This window comes from Carassius carassius, chromosome 45 (genome assembly GCF_963082965.1).
Source record: "Carassius carassius chromosome 45, fCarCar2.1, whole genome shotgun sequence".
NCBI classification, from domain to species: Eukaryota; Metazoa; Chordata; class Actinopteri; order Cypriniformes; family Cyprinidae; genus Carassius; species Carassius carassius.
The window spans coordinates 11,100,938-11,114,711 of NC_081799.1; the positions used below are offsets into that span (position 1 = coordinate 11,100,938).

The window sequence follows — 13,774 nt, forward strand, 5'->3', positions numbered from 1 at the left end:
ATGAGCCTGCGTTAAATTAATCGGGTCCTGTCTGGGGGATGTTTTGAAATGCTTTTCACATTTAAATGCATTATATTAAACACTGTGTTTAGAATGAATGTAGCCTAAATATAATAATAATAATAATAATAATAATAATAATAATAATAATAATAATAATAATAATAATAATAATACAACATTACGAAACAGTACCTCTGTAGGATGTGTCAAGTCTTAGTCGGTTTGCTTCCCGTCTTATTGCATTATTCATGTCTTGATGCTGCTATAAGCCTAAATAAAAATACTCGGTTGTGTATTTTTGCTTTGCTTTTCTGCACTGGATTACTTTTAATATTAATATGGTTGTTGTGTCACTGCTGTTTCTCACTTTAACGTTTTTGTAAATATATTTTTTTCAAGTAGGTTATGGCATAGCTTCAGCACATGGTGTCACTACAGACCGTACGATAAAGGTTCAGTCTTTACTCTGAAGTCTCTCTCTCTCTCTCTTAGAATCTTGGTATTAGTGTATCTGCAGTTGAGACATGATGGTCTCTATTTCGTCTCGTATTTTCTGAATGCAAAAAGAACTATTAGATTATCTCGCGTTTACATTTTTGCCTGTCCACAAGCCGGAAGCAAATGACCATCATGGGCTTTTTGGAATATTTCAAGTGTGGATTGATATTTTTCCTTTTTATGTTGGATTCTGCGTTTGCTCAGATCGTCTATTCCGTACCGGAAGAGGTAAATAAGGGGACAGTTGTTGGGAATATAGCGAGAGACTTGAACTTAAATGTTCATGAACTGGAATCTCGTATGTTTGAGATTGTGACTGGATCAAATAAGAAGTATTTTGATGTTAATCTGAAAACTGGCGCTCTGTTTGTTAATGAAAGAATTGACCGCGAAGAGTTATGTTTGTCTAATCAGAAATGCTCTTTGAATATAGAGGCCCTTGCTAAAAATCCTCATCATCTTTACAGAGTGGAGATTAAGATCTTGGATATAAACGACAATGCGCCACATTTTCCTGTTAACGAATTTACTGTGAATATTAGTGAAAACGCAAGCCCTGGAGAGAGATTTCCTCTCCCTGTAGCCGAGGACTCTGATGTTGGCAGTAATTCGCTGAAAGAGTACAGATTGAGTCCGAATGAACACTTCACTCTAGATACACAGAGTGAAGACCAGAGTGTGTCTGCTGAGTTAGTGCTGAACAAAGCTTTAGATCGAGAGAAGCAAGCGACAATTAAGTTAGTTCTCACTGGAATAGATGGAGGAAAGCCACCTAAATCGGGGACGGTAAATATTTGTATAACCATAATGGATAATAATGATAATAATCCAGTGTTTAGTCAACCTCTTTACAAAGTCAAACTAAAGGAAAATGTTGCTGGTGGAACAAAAGTTTTATCTGTATTTGCCTCTGATTTAGATGAAGGCATAAACAGTGAAATTCTGTATTCATTTGTTGGTCATGGCAAGAGAAAAGACCTATTTACCATTATCCCTGAGACTGGAGATATTGTTGTAAAAGGGCAAATTGATTACGAAGAGAATCCTGCCATTGAGTTACGAGTTCAAGCGAAAGATAAAGGCAGCCCACCAAAGAGCACTCATTGTAAAGTTTTAATAGAAATTATGGATGAAAACGATAATGCACCAGAGATAAATGTTACTCCACTGCTGGAAATTGTTAAAGAAGACACAAAGTCAGGAACTGCAGTTGCTTTAGTCATGGTGTCTGATAAAGATGGAGGTAAAAATGGCATTGTACACTGTGCTCTGAAAGGCTCGTTTCCTTTCAAACTGGAGACGTCATATAACAATCATTATTCTCTAGTGGTAGATGGACCTCTGGACAGAGAGAGTGTTTCTCTGTATAACATCACAATTACAGCTGCAGATGAAGGAACTCCGTCTCTTTCCAGCAGTGCTGTTATAACTGTACATATCTCTGATGCTAATGACAATGCTCCACATTTCCCCGCGCCCGTTATTAACGCTTTTCTAAGTGAGAATGGTCAAGCTGGAGGTCTTGTGACAAAAGTGTCGGCTGATGATTCAGACACTGGTGAAAACGCAGAACTTTCATATTCACTGTTAGACAGTTCCAGCTCCAGTGTTCCTATAACAACACTGATAAATATAAACTCTTTAAGTGGAGAAATATTCAGTTTACAGTCATTTAATCACGAAGAAACAAAAAGATTCCAGTTTCATGTCATGGCAACAGACTCTGGTGTTCCTCCTTTGAGCAGTAACGCGACTGTAAATGTTTTTATTCTGGATGAGAATGACAACAGTCCAGTTATTTTGCCGCCTTATTCTGAACCTGGATCAGTTAATAGTGAGAACATTCCCTACTCTGCTGAAGCGGGATACTTTGTAGCCAAGATCAGAGCTGTTGATGCTGACTCTGGATACAACGCACTTCTGTCTTATCATCTAACTGAACCCAAAGGAACGAATCTCTTCCGCATTGGAAGCAGCACTGGAGAAATAAAGACTAAGAGACGAATGAGTGACAATGACTTAAAAACTCACCCACTTCTCATCACAGTGTCTGATAATGGAGAGCCATCACTCTCAGCGACTATGTCCATGGATGTTGTGGTTGTTGAGAGTCTGGATGACATAAAGACATCATTCAGAGACGTTCCCGTTAAAGAGGAGAGTTTTTCAGATCTGAATCTGTATCTGCTCATCGCTATTGTCTCAGTATCAGTCATCTTTTTACTGAGTCTGATGGGTTTGATAGCAGCTAAATGCTACAGGACAGACAGCAGTTTCAGCAGGTACAGCGCTCCAGTGATCAGCACACATCCAGACGGAAGCTGGTCCTTCTCTAAATCCACACAACAGTACGATGTGTGTTTCAGTTCAGACACAGTAAAGAGTGATGTAGTCGTTTTCCCCTCGCCTTTTCCGCCAGCAGAAGCGGAGTTGATCAGCATTAATGGAGAAGATACTTTTACGCGCACGCAAACTATTCCGAGCACTGGGAAGGTAAGACATGTTAAACAATTTTGCTGAATGATAAATTTTTCGAGCTGAATTATTGTTCTGAATTTTACTTTTCGCAGTTATTTCCAATAGTTGCTAAGTAATCGCTTTGCTATTAACAAATTTGCTTTTTTATTTTCACTTCACGTATTTTTATTTATTTATTGTTTTAATTTTGGTTTTGATAAAACTTGTTTTTTTCTTCTTCTTTGTTCTTGTGTCTTGTGACATTCGAATTACGGACAATCATTAATCTAACCTGTTATCATGAGAAAATATAGGCCTAATGATATCGCAAACAAGTTGCAATTTATTGTGATTCGAATGAAAACGTGTAAATTGTTATATAAAGTAAACATGAAGCTGCACCCTAAACACAACCGTCATTGGGGTGTAAGTAGGTTGTACAAATGTGGGCAATTTTTAAAACCTAAAACAGTCATGAATTTTCAAGAGACTGTGTTGGATTAATTTGGTTCTTTCTGGTGGATGTCTTAATCGTGTTTTTATGTTTTAGTGCTTCAAAATTAACACTTTGTATTTAAAATAAATGCAATCGAAATAATATGCAAAACAGAAAATCCTCTACTCTGTGTCAAGAAGAAGCACAGGTAATTAAAATGCAAAATGAAAGGCCGAAAACTAATATCAATCTCTATTATTATTATTATTATTATTATTATTATTATTATTATTATTATTATTATTATTATTATTAAAATTTACAGTCCTGAATGATCGGTCCAAATACCGTTCCAGTCTTCCGTACGCGTCCACCCCCCCTCCCACCTCCCTTAGGCCTATTCAATTTTAAAACCTTTGACCTATTCACAGTTTTACTGTGCAGCTTTTAAGCGGATAATTATTTTGTAATAACAAGTTTATGTTATGAACTGATAATCGACCACTGATTTCTACAGAGTTTGCATTTATCTTACTATGCGTAATGTCCTTCTTTTGGACGACTTTGCCGTTTTACTGGATTATCCATGTGTTGATGTTGCTAAGTAATATTATATTGTGGTGTATTTTTGCTTCGCTTTTGTACTGGATTACTTTGAATATTACTGTTGCTGTCGTGTCATCCGAATACATTGTTATTTCTTACTTTAAATCTATTGCAAGCTGAGTTTTTTCTAGTAGGTTATGGCATAGTTTTAGCACATGGTGTCACTACAGACCGTCAGATAATGGTTTAGCCTTTACTCTGTAGCCTCTCTCTCTCCCTCTCTCTCAGAATCTTGGTGTTAGTGTGTCTGCATTTCAGACATGATGGTTTCTATTTCGTCTCGTGCTTCCTGAATGCAAAAGAGAAATACTCGTGTTCACCTTTTTTTCTGTCTTCATGCCACTTGTGAATGACCATCATGGATTTTAAGGGATATTTCAAATGTGGATTTATATTTTTCCTTTTTTTGTTGGACTCTGCGTTTGCTCAGATCGTCTATTCCGTACCGGAAGAGGTAAATAAGGGGACAGTTGTTGGGAATATAGCGAGAGACTTTAACTTAAATGTTCATGAACTGGAATCTCGTATGTTTGAGATTGTGACTGGATCAAATAAGAAGTATTTTGATGTTAATCTGAAAACTGGCGCTCTGTTTGTTAATGAAAGAATTGACCGCGAAGAGTTATGTTTGTCTAATCAGAAATGCTCTTTGAATATAGAGGCCCTTGCTAAAAATCCTCATCATCTTTACAGAGTGGAGATTAAGATCTTGGATATAAACGACAATGCGCCACATTTTCCTGTTAACGAATTTACTGTGAATATTACCGAAAACGCAAGCTCTGGAGAGAGATTTCCTCTCCCTGTAGCCGAGGACTCTGATGTTGGCAGTAATTCGCTGAAAGAGTACAGACTGAGTCCGAATGAACACTTCAGTCTAGATACACAGAGTGAAGACCAGAGTGTGTCTGCTGAGTTAGTGCTGAACAAAGCTTTAGATCGAGAGAAGCAAGCGACAATTAAGTTAGTTCTCACTGGAATAGATGGAGGAAAGCCACCTAAATCGGGAACATTAAATATTTTTATAAACGTCATGGATGTCAATGACAATAATCCAGTGTTTAGTCAACCTCTTTACAAAGTCAAATTGAGGGAAAATGTTGCTACTGGTACTACAATTTTATCCGTGTTTGCTTCTGATTTGGATGAAGGATTAAACCGCGAAATTCAGTACTCGATTGTTGATCATATGAAAAAGCAAGACCTATTTACCATTATCCCTGAGACTGGAGATATTGTAGTAAAAGGAAAAATAGATTACGGGGAAAATCCAGCGATTGAGTTACGAGTGCAAGCGAAAGATAAAGGCAGCCCCCCGAGAAGCACACAATGTAAAATTTTAATAGAAGTTGTCGATGAAAATGACAATGCGCCAGAAATAACTGTGACGTCACTTCTGGAGAGTGTGAAAGAAGGCACAAAATCAGGAACTGCAGTTGCTTTAGTCACAGTGTCTGATAAAGATGGAGGTAAAAATGGCATTGTACACTGTGCTCTGAAAGGGTTGTTTCCTTTCAAACTAGAGACGTCATATAACAATCATTATTCTCTAGTGGTAGATGGACCTCTGGACAGAGAGAGTGTTTCTCTGTATAACATCACAATTACAGCTGCAGATGAAGGAACTCCGTCTCTTTCCAGCAGTGCTGTTATAACTGTACATATCTCTGATGTTAATGACAATGCTCCACATTTCCCCGCGCCCGTTATTAACGCTTTTCTAAGTGAGAATGGTCAAGCTGGAGGTCTTGTGACAAAAGTGTCAGCTGATGATTCAGACACTGGTGAAAACGCAGAACTTTCATATTTACTGTTAGACAGTTCCAGTTCCAGTGTTCCTATAACAACACTGATAAATATAAACTCTTTAAGTGGAGAAATATTCAGTTTACAGTCATTTAATCACGAAGAAACAAAAAGATTCCAGTTTCAAGTCATGGCAACAGACTCTGGTATTCCTCCTCTGAGCAGTAACGCGACTGTAAATGTGTTTATTCTGGATGAGAATGACAACAGTCCAGTTATTTTACAGCCTTATTCTGAACCTGGATCAGTTAATGGTGAGAACATTCCCTACTCTGCAGAAGCGGGATACTTTGTAGCCAAGATCAGAGCTGTTGATGCTGACTCTGGATATAACGCACTTCTGTCTTATCATCTAACTGAACCCAAAGGAACGAATCTCTTCCGCATTGGAAGCAGCACTGGAGAAATAAAGACTAAGAGACGAATGAGTGACAATGACTTAAAAACTCACCCACTTCTCATCACAGTGTCTGATAATGGAGAGCCATCACTCTCAGCGACTATGTCCATGGATGTTGTAGTTGTTGAGAGTCTGGATGACATAAAGACATCATTCAGAGAAGTTCCTGTTAAAGAGGAGAGTTTTTCAGATCTGAATCTGTATCTGCTCATCGCTATTGCCTCAGTATCAGTCATCTTTTTACTGAGTCTGATGGGTTTGATAGCAGCTAAATGCTACAGGACAGACAGCAGTTTCAGCAGGTACAGCGCTCCAGTGATCAGCACACATCCAGACGGAAGCTGGTCCTTCTCTAAATCCACACAACAGTACGATGTGTGTTTCAGTTCAGACACAATAAAGAGTGATGTAGTCGTTTTCCCTTCATCGTTTCCGCCAGCAGAAGCGGAGTTGATCAGCATTAATGGAGAAGATACTTTTACACGAACTCAAACTCTTCCGAGCACTGAGAAGGTAAGAAGATTTTGGAACCCTAGTTTTGTTAAAAAAAACAAAAAAGTTCGATTTAAATTCTTTGGAAATTTATGTAAATATTTTTAGTTATTTATTTACAAATTTATTGTTAGAGTAGTTGATGCATTGGATTTTCGCTTATTTTAATTAATTTCGCTGAACGACATTCCATTGCCTTTGTCGTCGTTGCTTTTATTAAGTGACAGAAGAAAAAGACAAGTATAAATAAATGGTAGTAGACAAATGCAATAAAATGCGCTTTATGAATAACAAAGACAATATAGAAGTCTTATAGTGTTTTCCTATAACAGTTTTCAGCACCATGGACAATGAACATTTCATCCTCGCTTTTCTTTCCGTACATTTTGGTCATCTCGGTTAGATGTTGATACATTTATTTTGTACCAATTCTACAACCAACAGAATGTATTCCCTCTTTAACAAGTGCTGAGGATATTTACAGACGTAAGTGTGTTGATTGCATTTATAAATTGCAATTAACAAATTCCATTCTTTTAAAGCATATATTTATAGGGTGGAAAATTGCTATTTAAATAAAATATCTTCAGTAATTATGCAGTTAAAACGCCCAGTGTCGCTGCAGACCACGAATCCGAAGCACTACTTTTATTAAAATGAGGCCCCTCCCTTACATTGGAAGAGCAACTACATATGCAGGCTATACTGTCATGTGGAAACGATAAGGCATTATACAGGCTTCAGAGACTAATGTTCTGTCAGCAACAAGACAATAAATAAAATAAAATAAAACTACCTTTTTTAAACAGATTAATATTTGAGGCTTCGAGGAAACAGTTATGGATATCTTAAGATATTTGTGCGTCATAACAGCTCTGCATTTTTGTTTATGGCGATCTTCATGCGGCAAGATTATCTATTCGGTCTCGGAGGAAGTAAATAAGGGAACTGTTGTTGGAAATATAGCAAAGGATCTCAAGATCAGTGTTCAGGAGCTGGAATCTCGTATCTTGCAGCTTGTGTCTGGATCCAACAGGAAATATTTTGATGTGAATTTAAAAACGGGAGCGTTGTTTGTGAATGAAAGAATTGACCGGGAGGAGTTATGCTTCGCTCTTCAGCAGTGTGCTCTTAATGTGGAGGCTGTTGTTCAAAATCCTCATAGTCTTTATCGAATTGAAATTAATGTTCTGGATGTTAATGATATTGCTCCATATTTTGTGGACAGCGTTATAACGATAAACATTACAGAGGATGTTTTTCCGGGGGAGAGATTTCATCTTCCTGTAGCTGAAGATAACGACATTGGCATTAATGCACTGAAAGACTACAAACTGAGCAAGAATGAACACTTTTCTATTGACGTGCAAACTGAAGAGCAGAGTGTTTCTGCTGAATTGGTGCTCCAAAAACCTTTAGATCGTGAAAAACAATCGGTAATTCCTCTTGTAGTGACAGCGGTTGATGGAGGAAAACCTGCAAAGTCTGGCACATTAAGTGTAATAGTTAATGTAATTGATATAAACGACAACAAGCCTGTCTTCAGCAAACCATTGTACAAGATAAAGGTGAGAGAAAATGTTTCTGTTGGTACAAGAATCATCTCTTTGACTGCTACTGATTTGGATGAGGGCACCAACAGTGACATTATTTACTCAATAGCTGAACATGGAAACATAAAAAAGCAAAGTCTATTCACTGTGGTTCCTGAAACTGGGGACATTGTTGTGAATGGTCAAATAGACCATGAGATAAATGCTGCAATTGAATTGCGAGTTCAGGCGAGAGATGAAGGCAGCCCACCAAAGAGCACACAATGTAAAGTTTTAATTGAAATTATGGATGAAAATGATAATGCACCAGAGATAATTGTGACGACTCTTTTGGGAAGTCTGAAAGAAGACACAAAGTCAGGAACCGCAGTTGCTTTAGTCACGGTGTCCGATAAAGATGGAGGTAAAAATGGCATTGTACACTGTGCACTGAAAGGCTCCTTTCCTTTCAAACTGCAGATGTCATATAACAATCATTATTCTCTAGTGGTAGATGGACCTCTGGACAGAGAGAGTGTTTCTCTGTATAACATCACAATTACAGCTGCAGATGAAGGAACTCCGTCTCTTTCCAGCAGTGCTGTTATAACTGTACATATCTCTGATGTTAATGACAATGCTCCACATTTCCCCACGCCCGTTATTAACGCTTTTCTTAGTGAGAATGGTCAAGCTGGAGGTCTTGTGACAAAAGTGTCAGCTGATGATTCAGACACTGGTGAAAACGCAGAACTTTCATATTCACTGTTAGACAGTTCCAGCTCCAGTGTTCCTATAACAACACTGATAAATATAAACTGTTTAAGTGGAGAAATATTCAGTTTGCAATCATTTAATTACGAAGAAACAAACAGATTTCAGTTTCAAGTTATGGCAACAGACTCTGGTGTTCCTCCTCTGAGCAGTAACGCGACTGTAAATGTGTTTATTCTGGATGAGAATGACAACAGTCCAGTTATTTTACAGCCTTATTCTGAACCTGGATCAGTTAATAGTGAGAACATTCCCTACTCTGCAGAAGCGGGATACTTTGTAGCCAAGATCAGAGCTGTTGATGCTGACTCTGGATATAACGCACTTCTGTCTTATCATCTAACTGAACCCAAAGGAACGAATCTCTTCCGCATTGGAAGCAGCACTGGAGAAATAAAGACTAAGAGACGAATGAGTGACAATGACTTAAAAACTCACCCACTTGTCATCACAGTGTCTGATAATGGAGAGCCATCACTCTCAGCGACTATGTCCATGGATGTTGTAGTTGTTGAGAGTCTGGATGACATAAAGACATCATTCAGAGAAGTTCCTGTTAAAGAGGAGAGTTTTTCAGATCTGAATCTGTATCTGCTCATCGCTATTGTCTCAGTATCAGTCATCTTTTTACTGAGTCTTGTGGGTTTAATAGCAGCTAAATGCTACAGGACAGACATCAGTTTCAGCAGGTACAGCGCTCCAGTGATCAGCACACATCCAGACGGAAGCTGGTCCTTCTCTAAATCCACACAACAGTACGATGTGTGTTTCAGTTCAGACACAATAAAGAGTGATGTAGTCGTGTTTCCTTCGACCTTTCCACTGCCAGATGCAGAACTATTCAGCATTAATGAAGGAGACACTTTTGATAGGACTCAAACACTTCCAAGCACTACCAAGGTAAGATAAAACTTAAATTTCACAGTTCAAAAACATCAAGTGAACTTTTTGTAGCTTAGTAAAGTTTTACTACCTTATCAAGCAAATATGTGATTTTAGTACATGAAGCAATTCAGCTTCACATTTAATTCCAAATGCCATAATTTGTGTAGGGCTTTGTGGCCTCTTATTTTTCAGTTGAATAGGCAAATGTGCTTTTTCACATGAATGTGTACAGTACACACAGTCTGTTGGTTTTCTGCTTGCATATCTGTCTCTGCTGAATCTTGTGGTCTTTTAGCAGAACTTTAACATCTGTATATTAATTATGGGAATTTCTATAATTTTTCACGACACAGGAGGCTTGTCTCACTTATTACTTATACAGTTTTATAAAGAGTATGGCTTGTAATTTCTTTCTTTATTTATTTGATTAAAATCAAGCAAATATACTTTTTCAATAAAAAAATGTTTTCAACGTTTAGCAAAATAATTTCAAAGGATTCTGGGTACACGTTAAGTGTGTTGCAAATGTATTCAGAGGATCCAGTTTCATAATACGAGAAAAAAAAAAAAAAAAAAAAAAAAAACGGTTTCTCATGTTTTCTATAACATGAACAGTTCGCCCGAATGTTTTAATAACTAATACAGTACTCACACAAAATAATTAACTGTATGCTGTTCTGACTTACTATATTCTGAACTCCTTCGCGTTTGTTGTGCTTCTGTGTAGATATAGGTATAGATTATTCAGACTACTGCAGACTAGCAAAGCTCCTTTGGTGTTATCCTAATTTACAATACGTGTTTTTTTTTCTTTAGTTATGTTTTATGTTTATGTGGTTTCGCCACACAGAACCGCACGTTCTCCGCGTGGTGTCATTGTAGACCGCTTGACTTTAACAATTTCCATATACCGTCTAAACTCCACCTACGATTTCGCTGAGTGACGTGCAATAACCGAGCGTCACGGTCTGGATGCTTTTCGTGGCGTGTTTCCGTGAGTCTCATTCTTCATTGTGTCTACAGAGTTTGATGTTCTTTTGATCACCTTTGTATTGTTTTAAACACGTTGGCATCTCAAACGGAAGCATGGCAAACAGGAAGGACATAAGGTTCCCACATATTACTCTCCTCTGGCTCGTGATGTGTGTTTCAGTGCCAGTGGATGCTCAGATTGTCTACTCCGTGTCCGAGGAAGTAAATATCGGAACTGTCTTCGGAAATTTGGTGAAGGACATGAATTTAAACGTCCAGGATTTGGAATCGCGCGCATTTCAGCTTGTATTCGGCACGAGGACGAGGTATTTTGATGTGAATCTGAAATCTGGCGTCTTGTACGTTGCTGAAAGAATTGACCGCGAGCAACTGTGTCCTAATACTCCATCCTGTTCCTTAAATTTTGAGGCGATAGTAAACCATCCTCTCAGTCTGAGTAGAGTGATAGTTAATGTTAATGATGTGAATGACAATTCTCCTGCATTCCCTGTTGAAACTCAAATTTTGAATATCTCTGAATCAGTGCAGCCAGGAGCTACATTTTCCTTGATCAGTGCAGTGGATGAAGACGTAGGGACTTTCTCTATTAAAAGCTACAAACTGAGTCCTAATGAACATTTCTCATTAGAAGTAAACCAGGGTGGTGAACATGGGATGGCTGCAGAGCTAATCCTCCGAAAAGCTTTAGATAGAGAGAAAGAACCCGTAATTAGACTAATATTGACTTCTTTTGATGGAGGGAAGCCATCCAGGTCGGGCACATTGCAAATAATTGTCAATGTTTTAGATATTAATGATAATGCTCCAGTGTTTAGCAGTTCTCTTTATAAAGTCCATGTGACAGAAAACACACCAAAAGGAACTAAGATTATCAAACTCAATGCCACTGACATGGATGAAGGTCCAAATGGGGAGGTAACATATTTATTTAGCAGTCATGGTCAGGAAAAAAATCTTGATGTATTTGCAATCAGCCCTGATTCAGGGGAGCTCAAGGTAAAAGGAAATATAGATTTTGAGGACAAAGCTTTTTATGAACTTAGAATAGAGGCCCATGATAAGGGGCTTTCCCCGATGACGGTTAATTGTAAAGTACTAATTGAAGTCATAGATGTTAATGACAATGCACCAGAAATAGTAATGACGTCCCTGCTGTCTTCTTTAAGGGAAGATGCAAAAACTGGCACTGCTGTGGCTCTGGTCACAGTTTCCGATAAGGATGGTGGACTGAATGGGAAAGTGAGTTGTAAGCTACTGGGAAATGTACCTTTCAAACTTGAGTCTTCCTACAATAATTATTACTCTGTCGTTTTGGAAGGCCAGCTTGACAGAGAAAACATCTCAAAGTATAATGTAACCCTTGTAGCTGTCGATGAAGGAACCCCACCACTTTCCAGCAGCACTGTTATAACTGTACATATCTCTGATGTTAATGACAATGCTCCACATTTCCCCGCGCCCGTTATTAACGCTTTTCTAAGTGAGAATGGTCAAGCTGGAGGTCTTGTGACAAAAGTGTCAGCTGATGATTCAGACACTGGTGAAAACGCAGAACTTTCATATTCACTGTTAGACAGTTCCAGCTCCAGTGTTCCTATAACAACACTGATAAATATAAACTCTTTAAGTGGAGAAATATTCAGTTTACAGTCATTTAATCATGAAGAAACAAAAAGATTTCAGTTTCATGTCATGGCAACAGACTCTGGTGTTCCTCCTCTGAGCAGTAATATGACTGTAAATGTGTTTATTCTGGATGAGAATGACAACAGTCCAGTCATTTTACAGCCTTATTCTGAACCTGGATCAGTTAATAGTGAGAACATTCCCTACTCTGCTGAAGCGGGATACTTTGTAGCCAAGATCAGAGCTGTTGATGCTGACTCTGGATATAACGCACTTCTGTCTTATCATCTAACTGAACCCAAAGGAACGAATCTCTTCCGCATTGGAAGCAGCACTGGAGAAATAAAGACTAAGAGACGAATGAGTGACAATGACTTAAAAACTCACCCACTTCTCATCACAGTGTCTGATAATGGAGAGCCATCACTCTCAGCGACTATGTCCATAGATGTTGTGGTTGTTGAGAGTCTGGATGACATAAATACATCATTCAGAGAAGTTCCTGTTAAAGAGGAGAGTTTTTCAGATCTGAATCTGTATCTGCTCATCGCTATTATCTCAGTAACAATTATTTTTTTACTAAGTCTTGTCGGTTTGATAGCAGTTAAATGCTACAGGACAGACAGCAGTTTTAGCAGGTACAGTGCTCCAGTGATCAGCACACATCCAGACGGAAGCTGGTCCTACTCCAAATCGACACAACAATATGACGTTTGTTTTAGTTCAGACACAATGAAGAGTGACATGGTGGTTTTCCCTTCGCCATTTTCACCTGCAGAGGCTGAACTGATCAGCATTCATGGAGAAGATACTTTTACACGAACCCAAACTCTTCCTACCACTGGGAAGGTGAGCATTATTTAAGACCTTAGTTTATAAAGTCACTGAAATGACACTAATATGGACTATTTGCATATTCACTGTATGCATGCTTTTTTAATAGTGGAATATTAGCACATATTTAGTTTATAGAAAAATGTAGAAGTGAAGCAAAACATCATTCACTTTTCTAGCTTGATATTATGCTGAAAATGTGGTACATTCACATGTGATGCAACTTGCAGCACAAAGCCTGTGTTTACACTGGGTTTACCCAAAAATAAATGATTTCAATTTCCTTAATTTAAAATAAAAAAGCAGTCAACTTTAAAAAAAAATAACATTCTTTCTATCACATTTATGATTGGAGTTTTTCTGTGTCAATCACTACCACAATTGGGATGCCTCAAGCTTGTACATTGTGCAGTTTCAGAACCAGCAGTGCTG

At 38.1% G+C, this 13,774-nt stretch overlaps 1 protein-coding gene across 16 annotated transcripts in view; it reads left to right on the plus strand.

The window, feature by feature from the left end:
- Positions 1 to 13,774, plus strand: part of LOC132127880 (protocadherin alpha-C2-like) — a 149,848-nt gene that overhangs the window by 7,014 nt on the left and 129,060 nt on the right. The window contains exons 1-2 of one of the 16 annotated variants that reach the window (XM_059540131.1): positions 10,890 to 13,146; positions 13,231 to 13,357. The exons of 4 other annotated variants lie outside the window; for them this stretch is intronic. In XM_059540131.1, the coding sequence (XP_059396114.1) occupies positions 10,976 to 13,146; positions 13,231 to 13,357 (2,298 nt within the window). In that variant the 5' untranslated portion in view covers positions 10,890 to 10,975. Of the gene's footprint in view, positions 1 to 518; positions 2,995 to 4,236; positions 6,720 to 7,402; positions 9,905 to 10,889; positions 13,358 to 13,774 lie in introns of those variants that run through there. 11 more of the 16 variants (XM_059540132.1, XM_059540116.1, XM_059540127.1 and 8 more) reach the window with 11 other exon arrangements.